This window comes from Malaclemys terrapin, chromosome 18, assembly GCF_027887155.1.
Source record: "Malaclemys terrapin pileata isolate rMalTer1 chromosome 18, rMalTer1.hap1, whole genome shotgun sequence".
Taxonomy (NCBI): Eukaryota; Metazoa; Chordata; order Testudines; family Emydidae; genus Malaclemys; species Malaclemys terrapin.
The window spans coordinates 22827729-22855031 of NC_071522.1; the positions used below are offsets into that span (position 1 = coordinate 22827729).

General features: G+C 51.7%; 2 protein-coding genes across 3 annotated transcripts in view; one reads left to right on the forward strand and one right to left on the reverse strand.

Moving 5' to 3' along the window:
* LOC128825538 (class I histocompatibility antigen, F10 alpha chain-like) overlaps positions 1-22836 on the reverse strand; it is a 34385-nt gene extending 11549 nt beyond the window's left edge. The window contains exons 1-6 of the mRNA XM_054008114.1: positions 22701-22836; positions 15031-15294; positions 5469-5744; positions 3569-3844; positions 1691-1792; positions 1253-1285 (exon numbers count right to left, since the gene is read on the reverse strand). Coding sequence (XP_053864089.1) covers positions 1253-1285; positions 1691-1792; positions 3569-3844; positions 5469-5744; positions 15031-15294; positions 22701-22761 — 1012 coding nt within the window. The 5' untranslated portion in view covers positions 22762-22836. The remainder of the gene's footprint in view (positions 1-1252; positions 1286-1690; positions 1793-3568; positions 3845-5468; positions 5745-15030; positions 15295-22700) is intronic.
* The window catches only part of LOC128825537 (myeloperoxidase-like), a 94732-nt gene continuing 88718 nt past the window's right edge, over positions 21290-27303 (forward strand). Inside the window, exon 1 of one of the 2 annotated variants that reach the window (XM_054008111.1) lies at positions 21290-21940. The gene's annotated coding sequence lies outside the window, so the exon portion shown is untranslated. The remainder of the gene's footprint in view (positions 21941-27303) is intronic. The other variant, XM_054008112.1, reaches the window with a different exon arrangement.

Sequence of the window (27303 nt, forward strand, 5' to 3'; positions counted from 1 at the left end):
AGGAGGAGGGGAAAAATTGTATTCATCAACTTCTGAGGACAGGACAAGAAGCAATGGGCTTAAATTGCAACAAGGGAGGTTTAGGTTGGACATTAGGGAAAAAAATCTTGTCAGGGTGGTTAAGCACTGGAATAAATTGCCTAGAGAGGTTGTAGAATCTCTCTCATTGGAGATTTTAAGAGCAGGTTAGTCAGGGATGGTCTATATCAGAGGTCTTAAAACATGCGGCCTGTGGGGCTAGTTCCTGCAGCCTGCAAAGCTCCCCGTGGCCCACTCCCCACCCCCTCCAGGCCAGGGGTGGGCAAACTATAGCCCCCATGGCACCGCAAGCCCTGCGCCGCTCCCTGAAGCGGCTGGCACTATGTCCCTGTGGCGGCAGGGAGTGGGGGTGGGGTCAGAGGGCTCTGTGCATTGCCCTCCCTTCCAGGCACTGCCCCTCCGCAGCGCCCATTGGCCGGGAACGGGGAACCGTGGCCAATGGGAGCTTTGGGGAAGGTATCTGGAGGAGCAGCAAGGCCAGTGCACGGAGCCCTGTGGCCCCTTCCCCAGGGGCCACAGGCATGTGGTTCCGGCTGCTTCCCGGAGTGGCGCTGGGCCAGGGCAGGCAGGCAGGGAGCCTGTCCTGGCCCCGGAGCTGCTCTAGGTAAGCGGCGCTGGGCCGGAGCCCGCACCCCAAACCCCTCCTGCACCCCAACTCCCTGCCCTGAGCCCCCTGCCGCACCCTGCACCCATCCTGCACCCCAACTCCCTGCCCTGAGCCCTGGCCACACCCCGCACCCCTCCTGCACCCCCTGGGAGCAGGGAGGGGGTGGAGTTAGGGTGGGGATTTCAAGGAAAGGGGTTGGAATGGGGGCAGGGAAGGGGCGGGGCCTAATAGAAGGGGCAGAGTTGGGGCAGGGCTGGGGGCAGCAGGGGAGGGGTGTCAGTGATGCAGCCCTCAGGCCAATGCACTAGTCCTCATGTGGCCCTCGTGGTCATTTGAGTTTGAGATCCCTGGTCTAGATAATATCTAGTCCTGCCATGAGTGCAGGGAACTGGACTAGATGTCCTCTCGAGGTCCCTTCCAGTTCTAGGATTCTATGGTACTAGAGCAATAGTTGGAGATTTCCCGAAAAGCCTCATTGTACACAAGGTCTATGAGTGGGAGCGAGGATCTCCTGTCAGTGGCTCCAGGCTAAAATCCAAAAGCAAACACTGATGGCTGTTCAGAGATGGTCACTTGAAAAGAGGCGATGGGTCTCTTGTCACTTACCCTGAGCTACAGCGTAGCCGTCTCCCTTCCTCCCTGCAGAGAGAAGGCAAATTTCAGTGAATGCAGGTCCCGAGGTAGGAACCGATTCCGATCTGTGTCCACAACTCAGAAACAGGGCCCAGCATAGACCCCTGGCGCTCAGTAATGGACTCAAGGTCCCAGGCGCTCACGATCGGCAGGAGAGAAAGACACGAGACAGTTTCCAAAGATCTCAGCCCACTGGCTGCTGGGCTCACTGGAAAACCGAGCCTCATATAAACTGTAACCCGCACCCAGGTTCTGGGTCTGGCCGTCCAGCAGCTCCTATGGGGGTCATTAGCTCAGTCCCGCAGTGGGACAGTCACACATACTGACAGTGGCTCCTGTATTGCTGTTGGACTTAGGTGGGTGTGCAGGGCCCGGCAAGTCCAGGGAATGCCCCCAACCCAGCCACTTTACCTGGGCATTGCTTTTTCCAGAAGAATACTCCGATTATAACACCAATCAGGACAGCTGCAGTGATAACTCCAGCCACAATGGGAATCAGACTATTATTTGGTTCTGAAATGGAATGGAGAGAATGAGCAATGGGGAAAAATCCCCCACTAAAACCCTCTTACATCCCACTGCAGGGATCAGTCAGTCAGCTCCCCAGATAAGGGCTGAGTCCTGCAACCATCCACCTCTTCCAATGCAGCCACCATGCACCTAGCATGCATTATACCCCACCACAGAAAGTCCTGGACACTAGACCCAGCCTCTACCACTTCAATTCATAATAAATATTTAGCACTTAAAATAGAAGACTTTTATAACATTAATCAATCTTCATAAACCTAACTATGAGAGAGCAGGGATGTCAGTATCGTCCCTAAACGGGAAAGGGGAAACACTTGCTGAAGATCACACAGTGAGTCAATGAAAGAGCCAGGAATAGACCCCAGGAATCCTGACTTCCAGCCCCTCCCGCTCTAACCCACCTGCCCCCACTCGCCTTCCAGAGACAGAACCCAGGAGTCCTGGCTCCCAGCCCCTAACTCCCCCTTGACCACCCTGACTTTCATGACTAATGGAACACAGTCCCATTGTGTGATTCTGGTGACAAACTGGAAACTCAAAGCTCTGGATTTCCCTGCCATGAATATAGTTAGACACAATGCGTGTTTTTTGAGGGGGCAGGAAGTGAAGAGGGGACGACAGAGATATTTTAATACTGTTCTTGGTTTATATGAATCTGTTAAACCCCAAGTTCTGTATACACTTTAAGTTTCATTAATCAGCTTCTCCTGTTGTCTGAAAGATCCACATAATAATACAGCAAAAAGAAAAATATTTCTAAGAGAATAAGGAAATGTGGTTTATGACACAAAAATTGGCAGGGGACGTAGTAGCAGGATTATGATGTGAAACCATCTGTTGACTAGATTTCCAGTGCAGGCTGCCCTTTTAGAAATTGTTTGCACTTCCAAATGCTGCATTTTTCCACATCCCAATTAACCAAGCAAAAAGATGGGTAATAAATTCTTTCTCGACTTCCTTGTGCTAGGTGCATAGGAGACTCTCCCCCGATGCAGGGCTCAAATCTGCCTCCTCGCTGCATTCCAAGGCCAGACCCTCTCTTCCAGCATCACTGCGCACAGAAACAAGCTGCTCCCAACATTAAATCTCTACCTCCGGCCACATGGGCAAGAACGAAGGGCCCATAGAGTCGTGTTTCTGAGAACCTGCTGAATCCTAGGACTAGAAGGGACCTCGAGAGCTTATCTAGTCCCGTCCCCTGCACTCATTGGAGGACCACGAGTGCATGAAGTTGAGAACGGGCTGGAAGCTGAAGCAAGACCAACTCTGTCTGGAAATAAGGGGCAGATTTGAGCTTCTCCTGGGATGTGATAAATTCTCCATCCCTTGGAGACTACATCTGGAATGGAAATCTCTTTCTGAAGGATCAGCGCTAGTTTGCCCACAGATGACCAGACTGTGATTCCCCCCTGCCCTGGACTAGGCAGGAGCTCAGATCAGATTATTAGAATGGTCCCTTCAGGCCTTAATGTCTCATTGTTAATCTTCTCCCTTCAGAGACACTGTATTGCTGAGATGTATCCAACAGCCCCAGAGGCAGCAAACTGGAGAGCAAGACATGAGCCCCAGGCACTGTGGGTCCCAACTCTAGCACAAGAACTTGACTGCAGGGGGACAGAGCCAAAGAGGACAGGGCCTCACAAACCCTGAGAAAGTCCAGCTTCAACCTATAAATCCGAATGAGAATTTTTCAGGGGTTGAGTTTAATGGATTCCCCCTCTCCCACTAGGAAAACAGACAAACACACAAACTCCTTACCCCAGGAGACAGAGAGTGGCTCTAACAGGCTTTCATGCTCCACGTGACATGAATAATGGGCTTTGATCTTGGGATCAATCTCCATTGTCACCCAGGTCTGGTAGGTCCCATCCCCATTGGGTAGGATGCCTTCAGAGTAGGTCTCCTGCTGTCTGCTCTCCCCATTTTTCAGCCAGGTCACGGTGATGTCCCGGGGGTAGAATCCACTGACCTTACAGGAGAGGGTGGTGAGGCCGTCATGAGATGACCTGTCGCTCACTCTAGCTGTTGGACACACTGGGAAAAAGAAGAAACTCAAGTTAGGTGTTTTCCAGCTCTAATCCAGGCAGCATTTTCTAGAGCTTTGCAGCATGAAATTCTGAGACCCGAGCAGTGGGAGAGGATGAGAGTCCATGAGACAGAATCCCTCTGATGAGAGAGAACAACCATGTTAGAGGATTTCTGTGCCGAATTCACAGTATCAGCAACGGTGAATCCTGAATCCAGGTCCCTGACCTGGCCTCTGCTCCAAACCACAGAGACACAAATACCTTGACAGGCTTCACTAAACTCCAGATACAGGTGTCAATCACACACTAGGTTTGTACCCATCTCCTCTCAGTCCCTGGATTTAAAAGAGAGAAGAATCTTGCCCTGGCCAGGGAGCAAAAACTGGACTGGATAAACTGACCAATTAGAGATGGAAAGGGCCCATTAAACAAAAAGTGACACACAGTGCTAAATTGCCCCTCAAACGAGCGAATTTGAATTGGCTAATTTCTTGTAGGTTGTTACCAAATCTATTTACCCCAGTATTATGGATTTCAAAAGGAATTATGCTAATGTTGAAAAATCAGTTTCCCAGCCCCCTGGCACTGAAATACCCATTACAATGCTGTGTATGGATTTTTCTTGTTGGCATTTGTAAAGATGGCAAAGGACAAGATAATGTTCTGCTGAGGTTTGTGAGAGAAATAAGCAACTAGTATAATTGTTGCAAAAAACTGGGTAGAAATTTCAAGTAACCTTGAACAGCAAGTGCAAACTGTTTGGGAAGGGAAAGATCAGGGTGTGTAATGATGCTAACTAATCTGGGAAATGTGTGTATATGATAACAGACAAGGTACATAAACGGGTAATAGTGAGTTAACATTTTGAAGCAGACTGTCCTCCAGAGTTGGAGTGTTAAAGCATTTAACCTCTTCCCTTCTATGTTTGTGATTAATCTTTAACTAAAAAGCTTTGGTAATAAATTTGAGTGTGATTATCTGGTGTCTTATTGATAAAAGAATCAAAAAGTAAAGTATGAAAGTGTTGCAGCAAAGGTAGGTCTTGAGGGGGAAAACTTTAAGGACAAGGGGAGCCTTCTTCCAGGTTAGTATGGGGAGGGCAATTCCACATGTAGGGAATGGCATGGAAGGAAGCACATAAATGACTGTAGGAGAAGTTTGGCAACAAGGACAAAGCTACCATCACTGATGGAACACGGGCTGGGGGCAACACAAGAAATATGATGGTACAGACAGTGAATGGGGAAGAATTACATGGTGAATGAAGCTGGTGTCCATAGAAGTGGCACTTCCATAATTAAGCAGAGTGCTCGAACATGCACAAGCACAGGCAGATTGCCTTGATAACGGCTGTGTCACATCAGAGGAAGAGGTAGAATTTGTGATGTGAAGTTGCGCTCATTTGGTCAAGTGGCTCTGGAGATGCAGCTTCTCTACAGTGAACTGCTTTTAACATTTTCAATTTCTTATCCTTTTTTCCAGCAGAACTGATGGGGAAGGGGTTGTTTCCCCACCTATCCCTGGTGCAAGGTTCGCTGAATATCCCCCTACCCATCTGCTCCAGTTTAGAACTGGGGAATGGAGATGTAGCCAGTAGTGTCCCCCTAGGTGGGGCTTGTCCCCCGCCTTACCTTTCCTCTGTAGAGTCTCCTTCCCGTACTCTAGAGCACTCCTTAGCCAGGAAATACAATTCCCCTCCACGTAGCGTTTCCACTGCTGGTTGTCATTTACTTCAGCCTCCCATCTCCTCTTGGTGATCTGAGCCCCAATATCTGCTGCTACCCAAGTCATGGTCTCCTTATCGAAGGTAAGAAAGTCTCGTCCATCATATGAATCCTGGTAAAACCCCTGAATGCTGTTGTCTTCCCGGAGATCACAGCCGTATATCGTCTGGATGATGTGAAACCCTGAAACACAGCTGAGGGTCAGAAGCAGTCTCTCTCTGAAAATCTCACCAAGAGCCCACTGCAGGTAGCCCAGTGGTTCTTCTTCTTGCTACTGGGCCCTCCCTCCCCTGAGAAATGGGGTTCCCACTTATGCTGTTGGGTCCTACACCCTCCCAGCTCCTTTCAGGAGGGAACCCAAACCCGCAGGGGGCACCCTCTCCATCTGTTGGGTCTTGTACACTAAAGAGCCCCCACTGCAGAGAGCTCACAACCTTCAAGGAAAACCTCACTGCTGCTTGTTCTTGTATGTTCCCTGCAGGAGGAGCAGGGTGGCACAATCCCAAAGGGAGTACTCCGGATATTGCAGGGATCTATCCCCTCCAGCTCTCTTCTGCTCTCTGAGGATCCCCACAGTTCTCGTAGTCAGGGTCAATCTGGAGAAGAGAGGGAGTTCAGGGTGTCTGTACCCAACTCTCTTCTGCTCTGGTTGTATTAATTTTGCAGGGTCCTCAGGATCACTTGGTCCCCCACCTCCGTCATTGACAGTACCCCCATTCCCCTGTGAGGAGGGGGTACAGGTCTGTCCCCCACACTAACCTCTGCTCTGGTTTAATGACCTCACAGAATGCCCAGGGTCACTCTGTTTCCCTGCCCCATCTTCTCCGTGCCCCCAACTCAGTCTAGGAATGGCAAAGAACCAACTTCATATGCTTGGCCTCTTTTTCACATGGCCATTGTCTCAAGGTGATTCCCTGTGAGGATCAGGCCACTGACGGCCCTTAGTTCAGCTAGCCACCATTTTCCTACAGCAAGGCTAATCTTCACAACAACGGCCCCCATCTCGCACACAACCAAGAGCAGACTCAGTTAATGGAGCCACCCCTGGGCTGATAGGAGGCAGGGAGGGAGACTGGGGGGGAGGGAAGGGGGATGGGGACAGGAAGGAGAATTTAGGGGAGCGGGAGAGAGGCTGGGGTGAACAGAGAACAGTGTGGGAATCACGAGGAAGACTGAAACGTGGGGAAAGGATCAGACCCCTAGCTTGGCAAACTGGGTAGAATGTTGGGGCACAAAAATAACTCACACAGGGTCCCAAATATTTTCACCCCTCCCTCACCCTGCATTAGATACATCGAGGTAAATGCCAAGATTTTCAGCAATGACTAGTGATTTTGGGTGCCTAACTGAGACCCTTTAAAGGGGCCTGATCAGAAAGTGGGAGCACCCGGCCTCTGAACATCAGACACCCAAAAATCACTAATCACTTGTGGAAAACATTAAAAGTAACAACAGCTACAGAAAGGTTAGTAACCATTTTTTCTTCTTCAACTGTTTGCACATGTCCCTTCCACGTTCGGGGACTCCCAAGCAATACCATAAGAGGTGGGCTCGGAGTTCATGGACACATGGATTACAATACTGCCCAGCCAAACCCAGTGTCATCTCTCACTTGGTGGGTAATGGCGTAGTTGGAAGAAAAAGTATGTACTGACACCCAGGTTGCTGCTCTGCAAATGTCCTGGATCAGGACTGGGCCATGAACACCACTGAGGAAGCTTGTGCTCTCACAGAATGGGCTGCAAGGAAGGCAGGTGGTGGGACACCTGCCTGTTCGTAGCACATGTGAATGCACAATGTAATCCACAATGAAATTCTCTGAGCCAAAAGGGGTAGGGTTTTCATCCTATCAGAGCGGTGTGGATTTATGGATCAGCTTAAGACACCTGCCTAACATCCAGAGGGTGGAGATGTCATTCCTCCCTATTCTTGTGCAGCTTGAGGAAGGGAATGGGCAGGAAAATACCCTGATTACTATGAAACTCCAAGATTACCTTTGGGAGGAACACGGGGTGGCGGCAACGTTGTACCTTGTTGCAGTAGCGTAGCCCGGGGGGGGGGGGAGCAGGGGGAGCGGCCGCTCCCCCACTGAGCAGAAGCTGTGCCTTTTTTGTGCTCCGACGCCTTTTGCTCCTGCCCTGCTGCCGGAGTGGAGCATTTTTTTTGCTCCCAGCGCCTTTTTTTCTCCCAACACTTTTTGCTCCCGGTGCCTTTTTTTAGCTCCGCTCCCCGTACTCTTAACCTGGCTTCGCCACTGCCTTGTCGTTAAAGAACACTGTATATGGAGGTTTTGACATAAGAGCTCTAATCTCCGAGACCTTCCTGACTGAGGTAATTGCTACCAGAAAGGCGACCTTCTAGGAAAGGTCCAACAGAGGGCACAATGCTAGAGCCTCAAAGGGAGGCCCCGTGAGCTCTGACATGACCAGGTTTAAGTCTCCCAGGGGGATACTGTCAAGGCTGATTCCCCACTCTGGCATTTCGAGTGCAGAAGGTGGGAGCCTGCAAGGACTCGAAAAATTAATACTGGCCACTCCAGCCTGGTAATGCTGCCACCACCCAAGTGAAAATCTGCCTTTTGCCAATCCAGAAGAACTCTCTTGGGAAGTTTTTCTGGGGCCCCTCGGCTTTTCCACCCCTTCTTCGGGAAAGCCAAGAAAGGAAACAAAAGAAAAGGAGAACCCAGCGGTTGTATTAGCTGATTAATATATGCACAACCTCTTTACCTCATAAGACACAGAAATCCAGTCATGTTCTTACAAAAAGGAAATTTTATTTAAAAACAAGAAAGAAAACACCCTTGGAAAACTTAGGTTATTGCTAGATCTTAAAAGAGCAACTGCAAGGATTAATCACCAAGAGTAGCTTTCTTGGGATCCAGTTTAAAGGTTACAACAAAACAAAAGCACGTGGGGTTAGCACACAGGAATCCACAAGTCATAAAAAGAGATCAGCCTAATCGTGTCTACCTGAATATTTCTTGTTCTACTTCTGTCATAAATATAAAGGGACGGGGGAGAGGGTCTGATGCAGTGCTATAAAATCCTCTTACCAGTAAAGGGTTAAGAAATTCAGGTATCCAGACTGACACCTGACCTGGCTGGCATCTGACCAACAAGGGGACAAGATACTTTCAAATCTTGGGAGGGGGGGGAAGACTTTGTGTGTGGCTCTTTGTCTGAGTCAGAGTGATCTTGGGAGACAAGAAGTACCTGCAGAAAATCAATCTTCTCACCAAACCTCACTTTTCTAAAGTAAGTTTAGTCAGCATTGCGAGTAGGTTTCTGTTTGTTTTGCTTGGTGAGCTTTCTCTGTGTTAGAGGGAAGGGTTATTCCTGTTTTTTCTGTAACTTTAAGGTTTTGTCCAGAGGGGGAATCCCTCTGAGTTTGGAAATTGAGTACCCTGTAAAATAGTTACCATCCTGATTTTACAGAGATGATTTTACCTTCTTTGTTTTAATAAAATCCTTCTTTTAAGAACCTGACTGTTTTCTATGGTTTTAAAACCTCGGGAGTCGGTTTTTAGATCACGGTGTAACCAATTGGTTAGGAGATTATTCTCAAGCTTCCCAGGAAAGGGGGTGTATGGGCTTGAGAGGGTATTTTGGGGGGAAGGGGAACTTCAAGTGGGGGGTTTCAGCACCGGTAGCCCCCCCCCACTCATACGGAGATTCTGGCACCCCGGTGAGAGGCCTTGCAGGGTAGACCAAATGGAGAAACGCTTCCACTTGGCAAGGTAAGTAGCTCTGGTAATTGGATTCCTACTGCCTAGCAAAACCTAGCAGACCTGCTCCAAACAGGCCAGTTCTGCAGGTTTAAACATGGACCCGTCAGGCAGATGGAGCATTTGGCTGCGATCTTGCGAGACCAGGTCCAGAAGGGGAGGGAGCGGCATTGGAGTTGCTACTGACAGGTCTAGAAATAAGCCAAACTAGTGCTGATGTGGCCAGGTTGAGGCTATGAGAATAATCTTCGCTCTTGATCTTCAGCAAGATCTTGTGCACAAAAGGAATTGGGGGGAGAGGGGAAAGGCGCAGAACAGGTGATTTCTCCAAGGGAGTAAGACGACATCTGTGAGTGAGCCCAGGTTGCAGTCACGCAGACAGCAGAACGGCTGACATTTCCTGTTCTGTCTGGTCATGAACAGGTCTACGAGGGGAGTACCCACCACTGGAAAATGGTCCTTGCTATGTTGGGGCATAGGGACCATTCATGGTGAGAAGATCTGAGTTGCCAGCTTGTTCTGGGCTCCCGAAAGGGGAGAAGCTTTGAGGTGGATTGAGTGCTTTATGAAGAACTCCCACAAGCAAATGGCCTCCTGACACAGTGGGGAGAAGAGCGGGCCGCTCTCTGCCTGTTGATGTAAAACATGGCTGCCATATTGTCTGTAAGAACTTGCACCACCTTGCTTGCAATGGTGGGTAACAACACCTGACATGCTAGGCCAACCGCTCTGAGCTCTCTGATGTTTATCCATAGCAAGAGTTGCTGCCGGGACCACTGACCTTGTGTCGTGAGGTGCCAAAAATGGGCAGGCACTGTGAGCACCGAGTCCAAATGATGGCTGTTTGGCTGGTACACTGAGGCCAGCCAAGCCTGTAGGGGTCTGAGGTGCAACCTCGCATACCACACCTCGTATAGGCACGCGACCATGTGACCCAACAGCCTGAGTGGGCCTTGACCTGTGACGACACTAACTGGAAGTGGGCTCCTGGGAGGAAGGCCCTGGCCTGGGTAGAATTGAGCAACGCTCCGATAAACACTATCCTCTGAGCCGGGAGGAGTGTTGGCTTCTGCTCGTTTATCAGCAGGCCCAGTGCTCGAAAGGTTGTTTGGATGAGGTGGATGCTGGCTTTCACCTGGGATTGGACTGGTCATTGACCAGCCAGTCACTGAGGTACAGATACACATGCACCCCTCACCTTCTCAGGAAGGCTGCCACTATTACCAGCATTTCATAAAGACCCATTAGGCTGCTGACAGGCTGAACGGGAGGATGGTAAACTGGCAAGGAGTCTGGTTCACAACGATCCCGAGAAACCTTCTGTGGCCTCGGAAAATAGAGGTGTGGAAATAGGCATCTTTCAAATCGAGGGTGGCGTCCCAGTCCCCTACATCCAGGGAAGGAATGATGGAGACAATGCACAACTTCAGTCTTTGAGATGTTGCAGGTCTAGAATGGGTCAGAGACCCACTTTGGCACTCAGGATTAAGGATCGTGACGTTGCACTCCACATACTTTATGGAAATATGATTATGAATGTGAATATGATGTAACTGGAATATGCTTTATGCAAAACGTCTCTTGTATGATGTCATTAGAAAGCTTGTAATCTACTGAGTGTGTTCATCCTATTTGTTTTCATGTATTATTTCTATGTCTGGAATTGGGGAAATAAGAAACTTGTATCACTGTTGTAGTCACACCAGGTGAGGGCCGTCAATGGGGCATTGGGAACTTGATGGCTCCCATTGATTAGGGCAATTGATGGTAAATGATTTATTTACCTGAAAGCCTTCCTGTGTACATAGGGGCCAACCAAGGAGGAATGGAGACTTGACCATGTCACCTGGTAGTGAAATCCATCTTAAATCTGGTACTTTTCCATTTAGCAAGAGGGGCAGGGACCCAGAAAGAGAAAAGATTCCCACCTTGTGCCAAAGTTATAAAAGGGGGTGCCAGTCATGAGAAAACCCCTGCTTATCAAATAAGATGTCTGCTGGATCTAACAAAGACTGTACCAGGGGAAAGGATTGGGCCCAGACTAGGAAAGAGTCCAGTCTGCGAAGTAAACTTATTGGAACATCTTTGAGGATGAGATATTTCCTGTAATCAGTTTCTTAATGTATCAGGCTTAGACTTGAGTGTTTTGTTTCAATTTGCTCTGTTACTTACTTTGTTCTGTCTATTACTTGAAATCACTTAAATCCTATTTTCTATACTTAATAAAATCACTTTTGTTTATTAATAAACCCAGAGTAAATGATTAATACCTGGGGGAGCAAACAGTTGTGCATATCTCTCTATCAGTGTTATAGAGGGTGGACAATTTATGAATTTATCCTGTATAAGCTTTATACAGAGTAAAAGGGATTTATTTGGGGTTTGGGCTCCCAAAAAGGTTGAATACTGGGTGCTGGGAAAGTCCCTGTTAACTGAGAAGCCCCTGGGCTGAGTGAATCTGTTTCTGTGGCCCAACCTCTGTGTCTGTGCTGGAGGTGACTGGTGTGTCTAACTCAGCAAGATGGGAGTGGAGGGAAACCTGTTCGGGTAGGAGGGTTGTTCTCAGTGGTATCCCAGGACATGGAGTGACAGTCTCAAGGGGAGTCTCTGTGACCAAACCCGTCACAACTTCAGCCTGGCCTCCCTGTCCTTTTTCAGATGTGGACTGAACTGGTGGAAGAGCTGAGAGCGATCCGCAATAGGAGTCTCATCCAAGCACTTTAGACAGCTGGAGTGCAGGTCGCTCAAAGGCATGGGCTTGCCACAGGAGGCACCGGGTTTGAAGCCCGGAGACCGAGACATGCCCAGTTTCAGGAGCAGAAGAAACTCTGCTAGAAGAGTCCAACTAACTATTTATATCAGTGGTGTCCAATACGTTCGCCACTAGCCACAGGTGGCTAATAGGCTATTGAATTGTGGCTAATGCATGTGGCTTTTTTGTAATGTGGCTAATAAGAAAAATTCAAAACCACAAGTGTGGCTAGCATCGAATTTCTATTGGACACTGCTGATTTATACCAATCAACTAAAGTCAAAAAGTGAGAAAACAACTGAGGTGAAAAGGGATGGAGTAACGAGAGAACCACTGAGAATCTGGAGAGATGCAGGGCGGCTGGTCACAGACACGCAGAGATCCCAAGCCAGGTGCCCGAGAGGAGTGGGGTGGGTCAGCCCTCCCCACCCACCCCTCTTCTCCTCCGTGCTGCACTCCACAGGGATAAGCAGGGTGGGGCATGTGACCAACTGGGACTGTTCTTAATGTGGTCTGTGAATGCTGACAGGGGAGTGTGGCTAGGATAGTCTGCAATGGGGGGATGGGACACTGACCAACGGAGAATACCTGAGCATGTAACATGAGAACCCAGGAAGGGGTTAGAGGCCAGGTGAGACCTTTGCCTGGGAAACTGAACAAAGGCTGTGGGAGGGGTCGCTGAAGGAGAGTCTCAGAAGCTGGCTGGTGAGGTGGCTGGGAAGCAGAGAGGGCTCTGACCTCCCAAGATAGACCTAACTGAGGGGTATCCTGTGGTCTGTGCCTACAAGACCTGTCTTGGACTGTGTCCCTGTCATCTAAATAAACCTTCTGCTTTACTGGCTGACTAAGAGTCATGGTGAATTGCAGGAAGCTGGGGGTGCAGGGCCCTGAGTTCCCCCACACTCCGTGACAGGGCACCGATGAGGTCTCAGAGGGACCAGATCCCGAATTCCCCCATGTGCGTGTTTGGGGGCAGACACAGCTAGAGAGAACACTTGGTGGTCAAGATGCAGGACTCAGGACAGTCTCTGGCGATCTGGCAGCCCCAGGATGGTGGGAGGAAGAGGGGTAAATGGGGGGAGGAGGGCAGGAGGGACAGTGGTTTGGGGAGGGGGCAGTGGGAACAGAACAGCAGCTCCCCAGCGCAGGCGAGCGGAGCCTCTCTCTCAGCACTGGGGAGGCTGGTGTCCGTGTGAACAGGTCAGGCTGGACAGGCTCAGCAGCAGGGGACCAATGGGTGAGACTAGTCAGGAGAGGGTTAAACTAGCTACAGAGGGGGCGGGCTGGGGGGCAGACACTTGGCAACCCTCCACGCTGTCGCTTAGTCCTGGGGCAGGGCCACCAGAAACCCAGGTGTCCAGGGCAGGACAGGAATTAGTTCTCATTGCTGCTGTCAGTGCTGGGAGCCAGGAGGGATTGGAGGTGCTACAACAAGGGGCTGGGGACACTCCTGGGTGAGCACCAATGCGACAGGCCAGTACCACTGACACAGGGGAAACAGGGATTGTCACTCGCGAGTCCCCTGTCAGGAAGGGAGGAGCAATTACATCAGAGAGACCGTCACCTGTCAGGGACAGTTCAGCAGAGCCAGGCACCGTGCTAAGTGAGACAGCACAATCGGGGGCCTGGCCAGGTGACTACAGCCCCCCACATCAGGGACTGAGCAGGAAGAACGGCTCTGTACACGTCTATTGATAGCGTGCAGGGGAACCTGCCTAACCCCGGGGGCTCCGTGCTGGGTTTGTGCTGCCAGGAGTAAGGCAGCCCGGGAGTCTCTGCACGTTGCAAAAAGAACAGGAGTACTTGTGGCATCTTAGAGACTAACAAATTTAGCTGTAGTCCACGAAAGCTTATGCTCTAATAAATGTGTTAGTCTCTAAGGTGCCACAAGTACTCCTGTTCTTTTTGCGGATACAGACTAACACGGCTGCTACTCTGAAATCTGCATGTTGCAGGGGCTGGTTCTCTCACTAACTCTCCAGCCCAAGTTGATGACACTCTGCGGAGTCTGACCTGAGATAAACTCACTCTGGAAATAAGACAAAGTGAACAATGAAGGAGGCTCACTGGTGAGCAGCTTCTCCCCAGGGCTGGGGTGAATGCAGCACTGCCTGCTCTTGTGACTTTACTGTGCGTTTCATGATAGTGGGTGGTTTTAATAAATCCCCAGTTCCTGGACTCATGGGATTAGGGGAAAGTCTCAGCTCTCTTTTCTTACAGCAGTAACTTCTAGTCCTTCTAGCAGCAGGGAAAACCCCAGAAATGTGTCCCCTAAGGGCTCAAACCAGAGGGCAAATAAAAATAAGCTCCAGTATTATTCCCAAAATACTTACAACGCTTAAGCCAAACTCAGGATTTTGGGGGTCTGACTCATGATGTCTGAACACTTGGGGCTGTCGATATTGGGGTTCCCCATCACTCGATATCTGGGAATTGAGACAAGATGTCTCATAACCCTGTTCTAGCTCTAGGGTCTGACAGAGTCACTGTTGTAGCCAGAGGAACAAACCCCCCTGTCCAGAAATCGCTGGGTGCGATTCTCTGGCCTGCGTCACCAGGAGGTCGGACTAGCTGGGTCTGCTGGGAACTTCTGGCTTTTGCACCTCTGCCACTCTGTCTGGGAAATATATGTCTGGGAAAGGGCGAGGGTGGGAGGGGGCCCCCCGAAGGGCAGCAGAGGCAGCTACAAGTGGGACTGGTAGCAGAAGTCTGGGCTGTTTGGGGAGGGGACAATCTGAGAGTCCCACTTTGGAGGGTGTCAAAAAATCTCTTTCGCATGGACCCTCCATCCTGCAGCCCCTCCCCCCATCCCATATCCCTTTGTCCCCCACATTCACACTGACTCCAGCGAGAAAATGCGCCTTCGGGCTCTGTCCCCTCCCCCCATCCCCAACACACATCCCGGTGTCCCTTCACCCTGTTTACATCAACCACACTCCCAACCCCCACCCCATTTCCCTGCATCCCTAGGTCGTGTTGTGTCCTTCACTCACCCTCGGTCCGGTTGTAGAGCTGACTCAGGGTGTTCAGACTCGAATTGTACCATTTCTGGAAGCGCTGTCCCCACCAGGTCACCTCATCCCAGAACTCCGAACCCTCGTTCTGCGCCATCCACAGTGTGTAGGGCTCCGCCCTCTTCGTCCCACTGGTGTAGACATAGGTGAGCTGATCGTCCACATACACAACACGGCTGTACCAGGGCAGCCCCGGGGCAGGCTCCGACACCACAGTGTCCAAAATGCGCCTGGAGTGCAGGCCTGAGGGGGGAGATTGGGGGAGGGGAGAGTCAGACCGAACCAGACCCTGCCAGGAGCCCCTGGCAATATGCGAGAGGCAGCGCCATCCCTTAGGAGGGCTCCTGTGGGAGGGAGATCTGGGGAAGGGCTCACAGAATGGCCTGACCGGGGAGAAAGAGACGGTGGGGTAGAAGGAGAAAGGGAGGCAGGGCTGGAGGGGGAGTGAGGAGAGGAAGAGGTAGGGAGGTACAGGGGGGCTGGAGCATGTGAGGAGTACGGGAGCATATGGGGACAGTGTACTGGGGGTACAGGGGAGTGTGAGGCAGGAGAGGGGGCCCAGGAGGAGAGGCAGGGCTGGAGTGCGGTGTGGGGAAAAGGAAGGGGGTGTTATGGGAGAGGGTGGGGCAGGAGGACTGGGGGAGGGGAGATGCAGGAGCTGAAGCTGGGGAAGGCAAGGTGGGCAGGGGAATGTGTCCAAGCTACAGGTGGGAGCCAGGACACCGGCTGTGCACAGAATTTACTGTAATTTATTCAGAACATAAGATCGGCCAGACTGGGTCAGACCAAAGGCACATCTAGCCCAGTCTCCTGTCTTCTGACAGTGGCCAATGCCAGGTGCCCCAGAGGGAATGAACAGAACAGGGAATTATCAAGTGATCCATCCTCTGTCGCCCATTCCCAGCTTCTGGCAAACAGAGGCTAGGGACAGCATCCCTGCCCATCCTGACCAATAGCCATTGGTGGACCTATCCTCCATAAACTTAGCTAGATCTTTTTTGAATCGTGTTATAGTCTTGACCTTCACAACGTCCTCTGGAAAGGAGTTCCACTGGTTGACTGTGTGTTGTGTGAAGAAATACTTCCTTTTGTTTGTTTTAGACCTGCTGCCTATTAATTTATTTGGGTGACCCCTAGTTCTTGTGTTATGTGAAGGGGTAAATAACACTTCGGTATTCACTTTCTCCATACCAGTCTAGATTAAGACTATGATTTTGTCATGGATATCTGTAGTATAAGACCTGGACAGATCCTGGGCAACGAAGAAAAGCTCACGGAAGCCCGTGACCCATCCGTGACTTTTACTAAAAATATCCATGGCAAAATGGGGAGCTCAGCTGCGTGACCCACACACCACCCACGGGCTAGGCAACTGCAGGCCACTCAGAGCTCTGGGTCTCCCTGCCACCCACAGCAACTGGGAGCGGTTGGTTCCCCCACAACCCACGGAGGCCGCCCCACCGCTCCCGGCTGCTACAGGTGGCAGGGGGACCGCACAGCTTCCGGCCGCCGTGTTCTGAAGTCATGGAGTTTGCTGGAAGTCACAGATCCCATGACTTCCGCAACCTCTGTGGAAAAATAGACTTTCATTATATCCCCCTCAGTCATCTCTTTTCCAAGCTGAAAAGTTCCAGTCTTATTAATCTCTCCTCATGTAGCAGCCATTCCATACCCCTAACCATTTTTGTTCCCCTTTTCTGTACTTTTTCCAATTCCAATATTTCTTTTTTCTGATGGAATGACTACATCTGCATGCAGTATTCAAGATGTGGGCATACCATGGATTTATATAGAGGCAATATGATATTTTCTGTCTTACTATCAATCACTTTTCTAATGATTCTCAACATTCTGTTAGTTTATTTGATTGCCACTGCGCATTGAAAAAACGAGGAGTCCTGCGGTACCTTAAAGACTAAGCTTTCGTGTATGTATCTGACAAAGTGGGTTCCAGCCCACGAAAATTTATGCCCAAATAAATTTGTTAGTCTTTAAGGTGCCATTGGACTCCCCTTTGTTTTTGCAGAAACAAACTAACATGGCTATCCCTCTGAAACTCCACATTGAATGCATGTTTTCAGAGAACTATCCACAATGACTCCAAGATCTCTCGAGTGGTAACAGCTAATTTAGATCCCACCACTTTATATGTATAAACTGGGATTATGTTTTCAAATGTGCATTACTTTGCATTTATCCACACAGAATTTCACCTACCATTTTATTGCCCAGTCACCCAGTTTTGTAAGATCATAGAATCATAGAAGATTAGGGTTTGAGGAGACCTGGGAGGTCATCTAATCCAATGCCCTGCTCAAAGAAGAACCAACACCAACTAAATCATCCCAGCCAGGGATTTGTCAAGAAGGGCCTTAAAAACCTTCTAAGGATGGAGATTCCACCAGCTCCCCAGGTAACCCATTCCAGTGCTTTACCACCCTACTAGTGAAAAAGTTTTTCCTAATATCCAAACAAGACCTCCCCCACTGCAACTTGAGACCATTACTCCTTGTTTGGTCATCTGCTACCACTGAGAACAGTCTAGATCCATCCTCTTTGGAACCCCCTTTCAGGTAGTTAAAGCAGCTATCAAATCCCCCCCATTCTTCTCTTCTGCAGACTAAATAAGCCCAGTTCCCTTAGCCTCTCCTCATAAGTCATGTACTCCAGCCCCCTTATCATTTTTGTTGGCCTCCGTTGGACTCTGTCCAATTTTTCCACATTCTTCTTGTAATGTGGGGCCCCAAAATGGACACAGTACTCCAGATGAGACCTCACCAATGCCGAATAGAGGGGAATGATCATGTCCCACGATCTGCTGGCAATGCTCCTACTTATACAACCCAAAAGGATGTTGCCAAAAAAGCTAACAAGGGCACACTGTTGACTCATATCCAGTTTCTCATCCACTGTAACCCCTAGGTCCTTTTCCCAGAACTGCTGCGTAGGAAATCAGTCCCTAGTCTGTAGCAGTGCATGGGATTCTTCCGTCCTAAGTGCAGGACTCTGCACTTGTCTTTGCTGAACCTCATCAGATTTCCTTTGGCCCAATCCTCTAATTTGTCAAGGTCCCTCTGTATCCTATTCCTACCTCCAGCGTATCTACCACTCCTCCCAGTTTAGTGTCATCTGCAAATTTGCTGAGGGTGCAATCCATGCCATCCTCCAGATCATTAATGAAGATGTTGAACAAAACCGGCCCCAGGACCGACCCTTCAGGCACTCCGCTTGATACTGGCCGCTAACTAGACATGGAGCCTGTAGCGGGGCGGCCTGGCTCCCAGGCGCTTCTGGAAGCGACGAGCCAGAACAGCCGCCAGAGTGGGCAAGCCACTGCGGCCTGTCCCCGCCCCCCGGAAGTCAAGGGGCGGGACAGGAAGTATAAAGGCCAAGCCACAGCGCTCAGTAGCTGGCCGGCAGTGGGAGAGGACAGACGCTGGTGCCCGAGCTCCTGCGGGCCTGAGCCTCCTGAGAGCCCGGTATCCTGAGGAGGACTGGCCGAGCCTGCCGAGAGCCCGGTATCCTGAGGAGCGGGCTGAGCTTCCCCCCGCCAAGGGCCCAGAGGGAGCGACAAACCTACCTGCTGCTCGGGGCCCGGAGGAGCTCATGATCTGCGACCCAGCAGACGGAACTCAGGAGGAACAGGTACCCGTGGAGGAGGAGATGGGAAGTGGCCCGGGGATAGCAGACCCCGAACCCATGTCAGTGTGTTGTGGTCAGGATCCCCACTGACTGCGCGGCAGACAGACTGCTGCGGATAGGGCCCCGGGCTGGAACACAGTGGAGTGGGTGGGCCTGTGTTCCCCCCTGCCACCCCGCGCCGGGTGGCAGTCTCTCCTCCTCCTTGTCCAAGGGGCCTGGGCCTCTGACAGACTATTTGTTGGCTGCCCCGCCCTGACCTAGGGTCTGGGCTAACCCAAACTGACCCAGCCCCTGCTACAAGGCCTGGGCCGCTGACAGACTATTGGTTTGCTGCCCCACCCTGACCCAGGGCCGGGGCTGCTAATTGTGTGCTCAGCCACTGCATAAGGGCCTGAGCCCTGAACTATCAGTTGTGAGCTCAACCCCTGCCCAAAGGTCTGGGCCCTAACTGCTATTAGCTTTGTAGCGGGGCGGCCTGGCTCCCAGGCGCCCCTGGAAGGGACGAGCCCCACCCCGGAACTACTACAGAGCCATTGATCACTGTTGAGCCCGATGATCTAGCCAGCTTTCTATCCACCTTACAGTCCATTCATCCAGCCCATACTTCTTTAACTTGCTGGCAAGAATACTGTGGGAGACCGTATGAAAAGCTTTGCTAAAGTCAAAGAATAACATGTCCACTGCTTTCCCCTCATCCACAGAGCCAGTTAACTCATCATAGAAGGCAATTAGGTTAGTCAGGCATGACTTGCCCTTGGCGAATCCATGCTACTGTTCCTGATCACTTTCCTCTCCTCTGAGTGCTTCAGAATTGATTCCTTGAGGACCTGCTCCATGCTTGTTCCAGGGACTGAGGTGAGGCTGATTGGCCTGTAGTTCCCCGGATCCTCCTTCTTCCCTTTTTTAAAGATGGGCACTACATTAGCCTTTTTCCACTCATCGGGGACCTCCCCCGATTGCCATGATTTTTCAAAGATAACGGCCAATGGCTCTGCAATCACATCGGCCAACTCATTTAACATCCTCGGATGCAATGCATCCGGCCCCATGGACTTGTGCTCGTCCAGCTTTTATAAATAGTCCTGAACCACTTCTTTCTCCACAGAGGGCTGGTCACCTCCTCCCCATGCCGTGCTGCCCGGTGCAGTGGTCTGGGAGCTGACCTTGTTTGTGAAGACAGAGGCAAAAAAAGCATTGAGTACATTAGCTTTTTCCACATCCTCTGTCACTAGGTTGCCTCCCCATTCAGTAAGGGGCCCACACTTTCCTTGACCTTCTTCTTGTTGCTAACATAGCTGTAAAAATCCCTTCTTGTTACTCTTAACATCTCTTGCCATCTGCAACTCCAAGTGTGATTTGGCCTTCCTGATTTCACTCCTGCATGCCTGACCAATATTTTTATACTCCTCCCTGGTCATTTGTCCAATCTTCCACTTCTTGTAAGCTTCTTTTTTGTGTTTAAGATCAGCAAGGATTTCACTGTTAAGCCAAGTTGGTCGCCTGCCATATTTGCTATTCTTTCTGCACATCGGGATGGTTTGCTCCTGCAACCTCAATAAGGATTCTTTAAAATATAGCCAGCTCTCCTGGATTCCTTTCCCCTTCATGTTAGTCTCCCAGGGGACCTTGCCCATTAGTTCCCTGAAGGAGTCAAAGTCTGCTTTTCTGAAGTTCAGGGTCCGTATTCTGCTGCTCTCCTTTCTTCCTTGTGTCAGGATCCTGAACTCTACCATCTCATGGTCACTGCCTCCCAGGTTCCCATCTACTTTTGCTTCCCCTACTAATTCTTCCCTGTTTGTTAGCAGCAGGTCAAGAAGAGCTCTGCCCCTAATTGGTTCCTCCAGCACTTGCACCAGGAAATTGTCCCCTACACTTTCCAAAAACTTCCTGGATTGTCTGTGCACTGCTGTATTGCTCTCCCAGCAGATATCGGGGTGACTGAAGTCCCCCATGAGAACCAGGGCCTGCGATCTAGTAACTTCTGTTAGTTGCCAGAAGAAAGCCTCGTCCACCTCATCCCCCTGGTCTGGTGGTCTATAACAGACTCCCACCATGACATCACCCTTGTTGCTCACACTTCTAAACTGAATCCAGAGACTCTCAGGTTTATCTGCAGTTTCATACTGGAGCTCTGAGCAGTCATACTCCTCTCTTACATACAATGTAACTCCCCCCCCTTTTCTGCCCTGCCTGTCCTTCCTGAACAGTTTATATCCATCCATGACAGTGCTCCAATCATGTGAGTTATCCCACCAAGTCTCTGTTATTCCAATCACATCATAATTCCTTGACTGTGCCAGGACTTCCAGTTCTCCCTGCCTGTCTCCCAGGCTTCTTGCATTTGTGTATAGGCACTTAAGATAACTCGCTGATAGTCCTGCTTTCTCAGTGTGAGGCAGGAGTCCTCCTCTCTTGTGCTCTCCTGCTCCTGCTTCCTCCTGGTATCTCACTTCCCTCAGGGCTTTGGTCTCCTTACCCCCCCCCCCCCCCAGCCAACGAACCTAGTTTAAAGCCCTCCTCACTAGGTTAGCCAGCCTTCTTGCGAACCCCAAGTAAGTTGGGCAGTGTCCTTTTCCCCTCTTCCAACCCTTATCTTCTATGATTCTATGACCCAGTAGGGCCAGGCTGCACTGGGGCCTAACCCTGTTTAGGTCAAACCACACCTGTTACTGAGGTGTCACAAGGGCACCAATGTGCCTTAAGCCATTTTAAACAAACCCCAAACCCACCCCGCAGCCTCACCCGGATCAATACGGGCTGCTAAGCTGCCCAGCGTCTGAGCTGCTGCCTCATGGAGAACAAGGGAAATTCAAGTCCATGCCAGGAAAAGCAGGATATGCCTTCCCCTCTCCTCACCCCATCCTACTGGGATCCGGAAGCTCTTTATCCGGCAGCTACGGGAGATCCTAACAGTACAAACGCAGCAGCTGTTCTGTGCTCTGCAACGGGAGCTCGCACCCAGACTAAGACCTGATTAGTCACAGATCCAGGGTTCTAGACTCTCCCCTCGCCCTGGGGTGCTAAAACACCACCAGAGACAGAGGGGAGTTAACATCTCCTCTCTAGGATGACACCTCTAACAACCTGCTTCCACTACAGATACAACCCATTGCCATTGCTGACTGGGAGTACAACTGGATTGGTGCTGACACAACTTAGCCGTACGTAGCCAAGGACAAACCACACTCAGGAGTTCCAGGCACTGGGGTGAAACCCAGCGTGAAGAACCTTCTGGGAGCCATGAAAGGTCAGAGAAGCCTTTTCCCTTCATTTAACCCTGGTCTATGGGTGTGTGGGTGGGGGAGGGGGCCGCTAATTTACTCCCTCTCCCTCAACCTGAGCTCTGCAAACAGGAAGAATCATGTCTGAAAGCTCCGCCCTGAGACGCAGGGAATGAAACACCCTGGGCAGCGCCTGGACCCGGGGATTTCCCAGTCTGAGCACCTCACGGGGCTGCGACGGGCTTGTCAGCGTGTGCAGCACCCATGGGTGCTCTGGCCCCAACGAAGCCTCATCCCCTGGCTGGGTGAGGTTGGCATTAGATGAAGGGGTTACAGTTCAGTGGCTCTCAGCACCCCACTACACACAGTGTCCCAGCAGCGACCCTGGCAGCACCTGGCACAAGGGGGCCAGGACCCCCCCAGTCACTATAGCAACGTCACCGTTCCATGTCAGTGACCGCTCAGTGCTGGGGGGTGGGGGGAGCGGTGTGGTTATCCTGACACCTCTGAACGCAGAGCCCAGAACTGCCCCCCTACACCCAGCTCCCCCCCACACCCAGCTCCCCCCTCCCTGCTCCCCCCAGCCCGGCTGCCCCCCCCCACACCCAGCTCCCCCCTCCCTGCGCCCCCCGGCCCGACTGCCCCCCCACACCCAGCTCCCCCCTCCCTGCGCCCCCCAGCCCGACTGCCCCCCCACACACCCAGCTCCCCCCTCCCTGCGCCCCCCAGCCCGACTGCCCCCCCACACCCAGCTCCCCCTCCCCGGGGTCTCCCCCCGATACTCACGGCAGTGGCCCCCCCGCAGGGCTACAGCCCCCAGCAGCAGCAGGCGCAGCGCCAGGGCCATGCCCGGTCTCGGCCCCACAACCCGAGAACCCCGCGGGGCGCTGAGACCGGACTCCGGCTCCCAGCTCCTGGCCGTGTGAGCCTCCGGTCTGCAGGGATTGGCTGAGAGGGGACCATCCCGCCAATAGCGGCGCGCAGCCCCGCCTCCGTCACCGGTCGCTGGGCAGAACCCGCTGGGCAGGTTGGCGAAGGGGAACCGAATGTCTGAGCCGGGGGGGGGGGCGGGATGAGACCTGGGCCCGGGGCTGTAATGGGCGGAGCCGCCATTCGCTCGGCCGGGCTCTGGCCCCGCCTCTCTGGGGTCAGCTGGTCCGTGTGTTCCGAGGCTGGGACTCGGGGGGCCGCACCCCCGGGCTGGGGGCGGTGGCACTAGGGGAAGGGGTCACAGTTCGGCTCAGGGGCTCTCAGCCCCCCACTACACACAGTGTCCCAGCAGCGCCCTTAGCTCCAGTCGGACCTGCAGCCCCCAGGCCCGAGACCCCTTCCTGGAGCTCAGGGACTTGTCTGTCCGGCTGGGAACTTGAATCACTTTCTGGATTTCATGAATTAACCCCTTCCCGCCCCTCTCCCTTTGCGGGGAGTGACCCCACAACAACCCCTGGCACTTCTACAGCCTCACTGCCCCCAGTGATTTGCCCTAGAAGCAGCAAATCTAGGGCTAGAACCCAGGAGTCCTGGCTCCAGCCCCCCCATCTAAGCACAAGGGGATGGTGCCCCAACTCCTGTATTTTCTTTGCTTTTGCAAGTCATGGGGCTGTTTACCTCATTTCGGGGAATTATTTTTCGTTAGTCTCCTCTTGGGGGCAGAGGAGGTACCAAGGCTCTGGGGCCTGAGACCTTTGCCCCGTGCTGCAGGACAGTCACTGTGGGCGTTAGTATCACTGGGCTTTGCACACTGCCCTGGGCCGGTCTCTCCTGGTCTGGGGAGCCAGGCTAATGGGAAACTTCCCCAGCTGGGATGCTGTCAAGGCTGATTCCCCACGCTGGCACTTTGAGTGCAGAAGGGGGGGGGGGGAGGGAGGGAGGGTCCACAAGGACTCTAAAAATTAATACTGGCCACTCCAGGCTTGTATTAAACTCCCAAGGTTACAGATCCTCCTGGCCGTGGATTGGTAAATGCTGCCACCCCTTTGAGAGCCCAGGAAGGCGCACTTGGGAATTCCTTCCTGTGGGGTACCCCCAAGCTCTTTCCCCCCCTGTCTGGGGAAGAACTGAAAAAAGGAAAAGAAATCAGCTGCTGCCACCAGCTAACTGAAAAACATGCACAGACCTCTTAAAACACAGAAATCCAATAATGTTCTTAAAAAAGGATCTCCCAGCAGTACACCTTCTCACTCTCAGCTCCTTGTGCCTCTTGCTCCCAGATCCTCACACACACCACCACAAACTGAAGTGAGCTCCTTTTTAAACCCAGGTGCCCTGATTAGCCTGCCTTAATTGAGTCTAGCAGGTTCTTCTTAATTGACTCCAGGTGTCCTAATTAGCCTGCCTGCCTTAAATTGGTTCAAGAAAGTTCCTGCTTGTTCTAGTGCAGCCCCTGCTCTGGTCACTCAGAGAACAGAAAACTATTCATCCAATGGCCAGTATATTTGCCTTCTACAAGGCTTCTGTACCCCACTTGTCTGGGTCTGTCACATATCCCTCCCCCCTGCTCAACACCAAGGGGTTGGGCAGCTTGGGAGGCCAGACAGTGCACACGTGACAAGCCATCAGCATTGCCGTGATGGCTCCCTGCTCTGTGTTGCACACGGAACTGGAAAGGTTGGAGGGATAAGAACCACCTGGTCACCCTAGTGTTCTCCTTGTTCCGTTGCATCCATTGAAGAGGGGTATGGTCGGTCACGAGGACAAATCTGCGCCCGAGCAGGTAGTAGCGCAACGTTTCCAAGGCCCATTTTACAGCGAGGCACTCTCTCTCTACCACAGCATATTTTTGTTCCCTCGGAAGGAGTTTCCTACTGAGGTAGAGAACTGGGTGTTCCTCTTCCCCAACCATCTGTGATAGAACGGCCCCTAACCCTACTTCCGATGCATCCGTCTGCAGGATAAATTCCTTGGTAAAATCTGGGGCTATCAGTACGGGGTTACTGCAGAGGGCAGTCTGTAGGTCTGTGAACGCTCTCTCTGCTCTGTCAGACCATCTCACCAGATCAGGTCTGTGGGCTTTCAGTAGGTCTGTCAGGGGGCTTGCCCTTGTGGCAAAGTGGGGGATAAATCGTCGGTAATACCCCACCACACCTAGGAATGCCCGGACTTGTTTCTTGCATTGTGGTCGGGGCCAATTTTGGATGGCCTCTAACTTGTTCAGTTGGGGTTTTACCAAACCTTTTCCCACAATGTAGCCAAGATATTTGGCCTCCGTAAACCCTACAGCGCACTTGGCAGGGTTAGCTGTAAGGCCAGCTCGCCTGAAGATATCGAGGACTGCCTCCACCTTCGAGGTGGGTTTCCCAGTTTGGGGTATGAATGACCACATCGTCCAGGTAGGCAGCAGCATAATGATTATGGGGGTGTAGTAGCTTATCCATGAGGCGCTGAAAGGTAGCTGGGGCCCCATGTAGTCCAAAAGGGAGGACAGTATATTGAATAAGACCCTCTGGTGTAGAGAACGCAGTCTTTTCCTTTGTGTCTTTGGCAAGGGGAATTTGCCAGTACCCCTTTGTCAAGTCTAGGGTAGTCAAGTACCGGGCATTGCCCAGACGGTCCACTAACTCATTTATGCGCGGTATGGGGTACGCGTCGAATTGGGATACCTCGTTTAGTCGCCGGAAGTCATTGCAAAACCTTGTGCTGCCATCAGGTTTGGGCACCAGCACGATTGGGCTGGACCACTGACTTTGGGATTCTTTGTTGATCCCCAACTCCAGCATCTTTTTTACTTCTGCTTTTATTTCCTCCCTTTTGGCTGCTGGCACCCTGCAGGGCCTCATTGTTACTCTGGCCCCAGGGTTCGTGACGATGTGGTGATATGTCTTGGTTGTTCGACCCGGTTTTGTCGAGAACACATCTTGGTTCCGGAAGATCATCTCAGACACCTCATTCTTCTGGTCTGGTGTTAAATCGGGAGACACTCACCTGTTTGGAAGGCTTGTTTTCCTGGGTTAGGTCTTTTTGGACCATTGTGCATGCCTCTTGTGCATGCCAGGGTTTCAGAAGGTTAACGTGATAAATCTGTTCTTGTTTTCTGCGTCCTGGCTGCCGCACCTTGTAGGTTACTTCCCCCACGGGTTCAACCACCTCATAGGGCCCCTGCCATTGGGCCAGAAGCTTGCTTTCTGCCGTGGGTACCAACACCATAACCCGATCCCCTGGTTGGAACTGTCGCACTTTTGCCTGGCGATTGTAATGGGTTCGCTGGGCCTCCTGTGCCTTCTCCAAATGTTCCCGTACACCGGCTATCCGGTCTCGTATCTGCATTACATGCTCTATTATATTTCTCCCCTCACTGGGTTCCTCTTCCCAGATCTCTTTGGCGATGTCTAGTATGCCACGGGGATGGCGCCCGTATAGTAACTCAAAGGGGGAAAACCCAGTTGAGGCCTGAGGTACCTCCCGGATAGCGAACATAAGGTAAGGCAGTAGGGTGTCCCAGTCCTTCCCGTCCCGACTTACCACCTTCCTTATCATAGCCTTGAGGGTTCGGTTAAACCTTTCTACCAGCCCATCAGTCTGCGGATGATAGACTGAAGTTCTCAGGGTATGTATATGGAGCAGCGTGCAGAGGTCCTTCATTAGCTTCGACATAAATGGAGTTCCTTGATCTGTTAGTATCTCCTTCGGTAGCCCCACTCGGGCAAAGATCCCCACCAGTTCTTTGGCTATTGTTTTAGAGGCCGTGTTCCACAGGGGGACGGCTTCTGGGTAGTGAGTAGCATAGTCCAAAACAACAAGTATATATTGGTGACCCCGAGCAGTCTTCTCCAGGGGTCACACTAGGTCCATGGCTATTCACTCAAAGGGGACCTCTATGATGGGAAGGGGTACTAAAGGTGCCCTCACATGGGGACAGGGACTGTGCAGCTGACACTCTGGACAGGACACACAGTACCTCCTCACTTCTTCATGTACTCCGGGCCAGAAAAATCGTCTTGGGACCTGTGCCAGGGTCTTTTCTACCCCCAAATGCCCCCCAAAAAGATGACTATGGGCAAGGCTTAATACAGCATTCTGGTGTTTTTGAGGTACTAGGATCTGCTGTCCCTTCTGCCCCTGTACTGGGGCGACCTGGTATAAGAGATCCTTCTTCATTATGAAGTAGGGTCCAGGTCCTTGGGTTTTTCCTTCCATGGGAACCCCATCTATTTTGGTCACTTCTTTCCTAATGTTGTCATACCTTGGGTCTTCAGCCTGGTCCCGTCCAAAATTTCCTCTCCCGGGGCTAATCTGCCCGAGATCTAGGGGGCCAATCTCTGTTGCTTCTACTGGTTCAGAGGCATTAGGGTGGGGGTCAGACTCGGGTGCTTCTCTCTCCTGGGTGGCCTCCTGTTCAGCTGCTCGGGTCCGCCTACCTATGAGAGCAACCCTGTGGCTTTGGGTCAATATT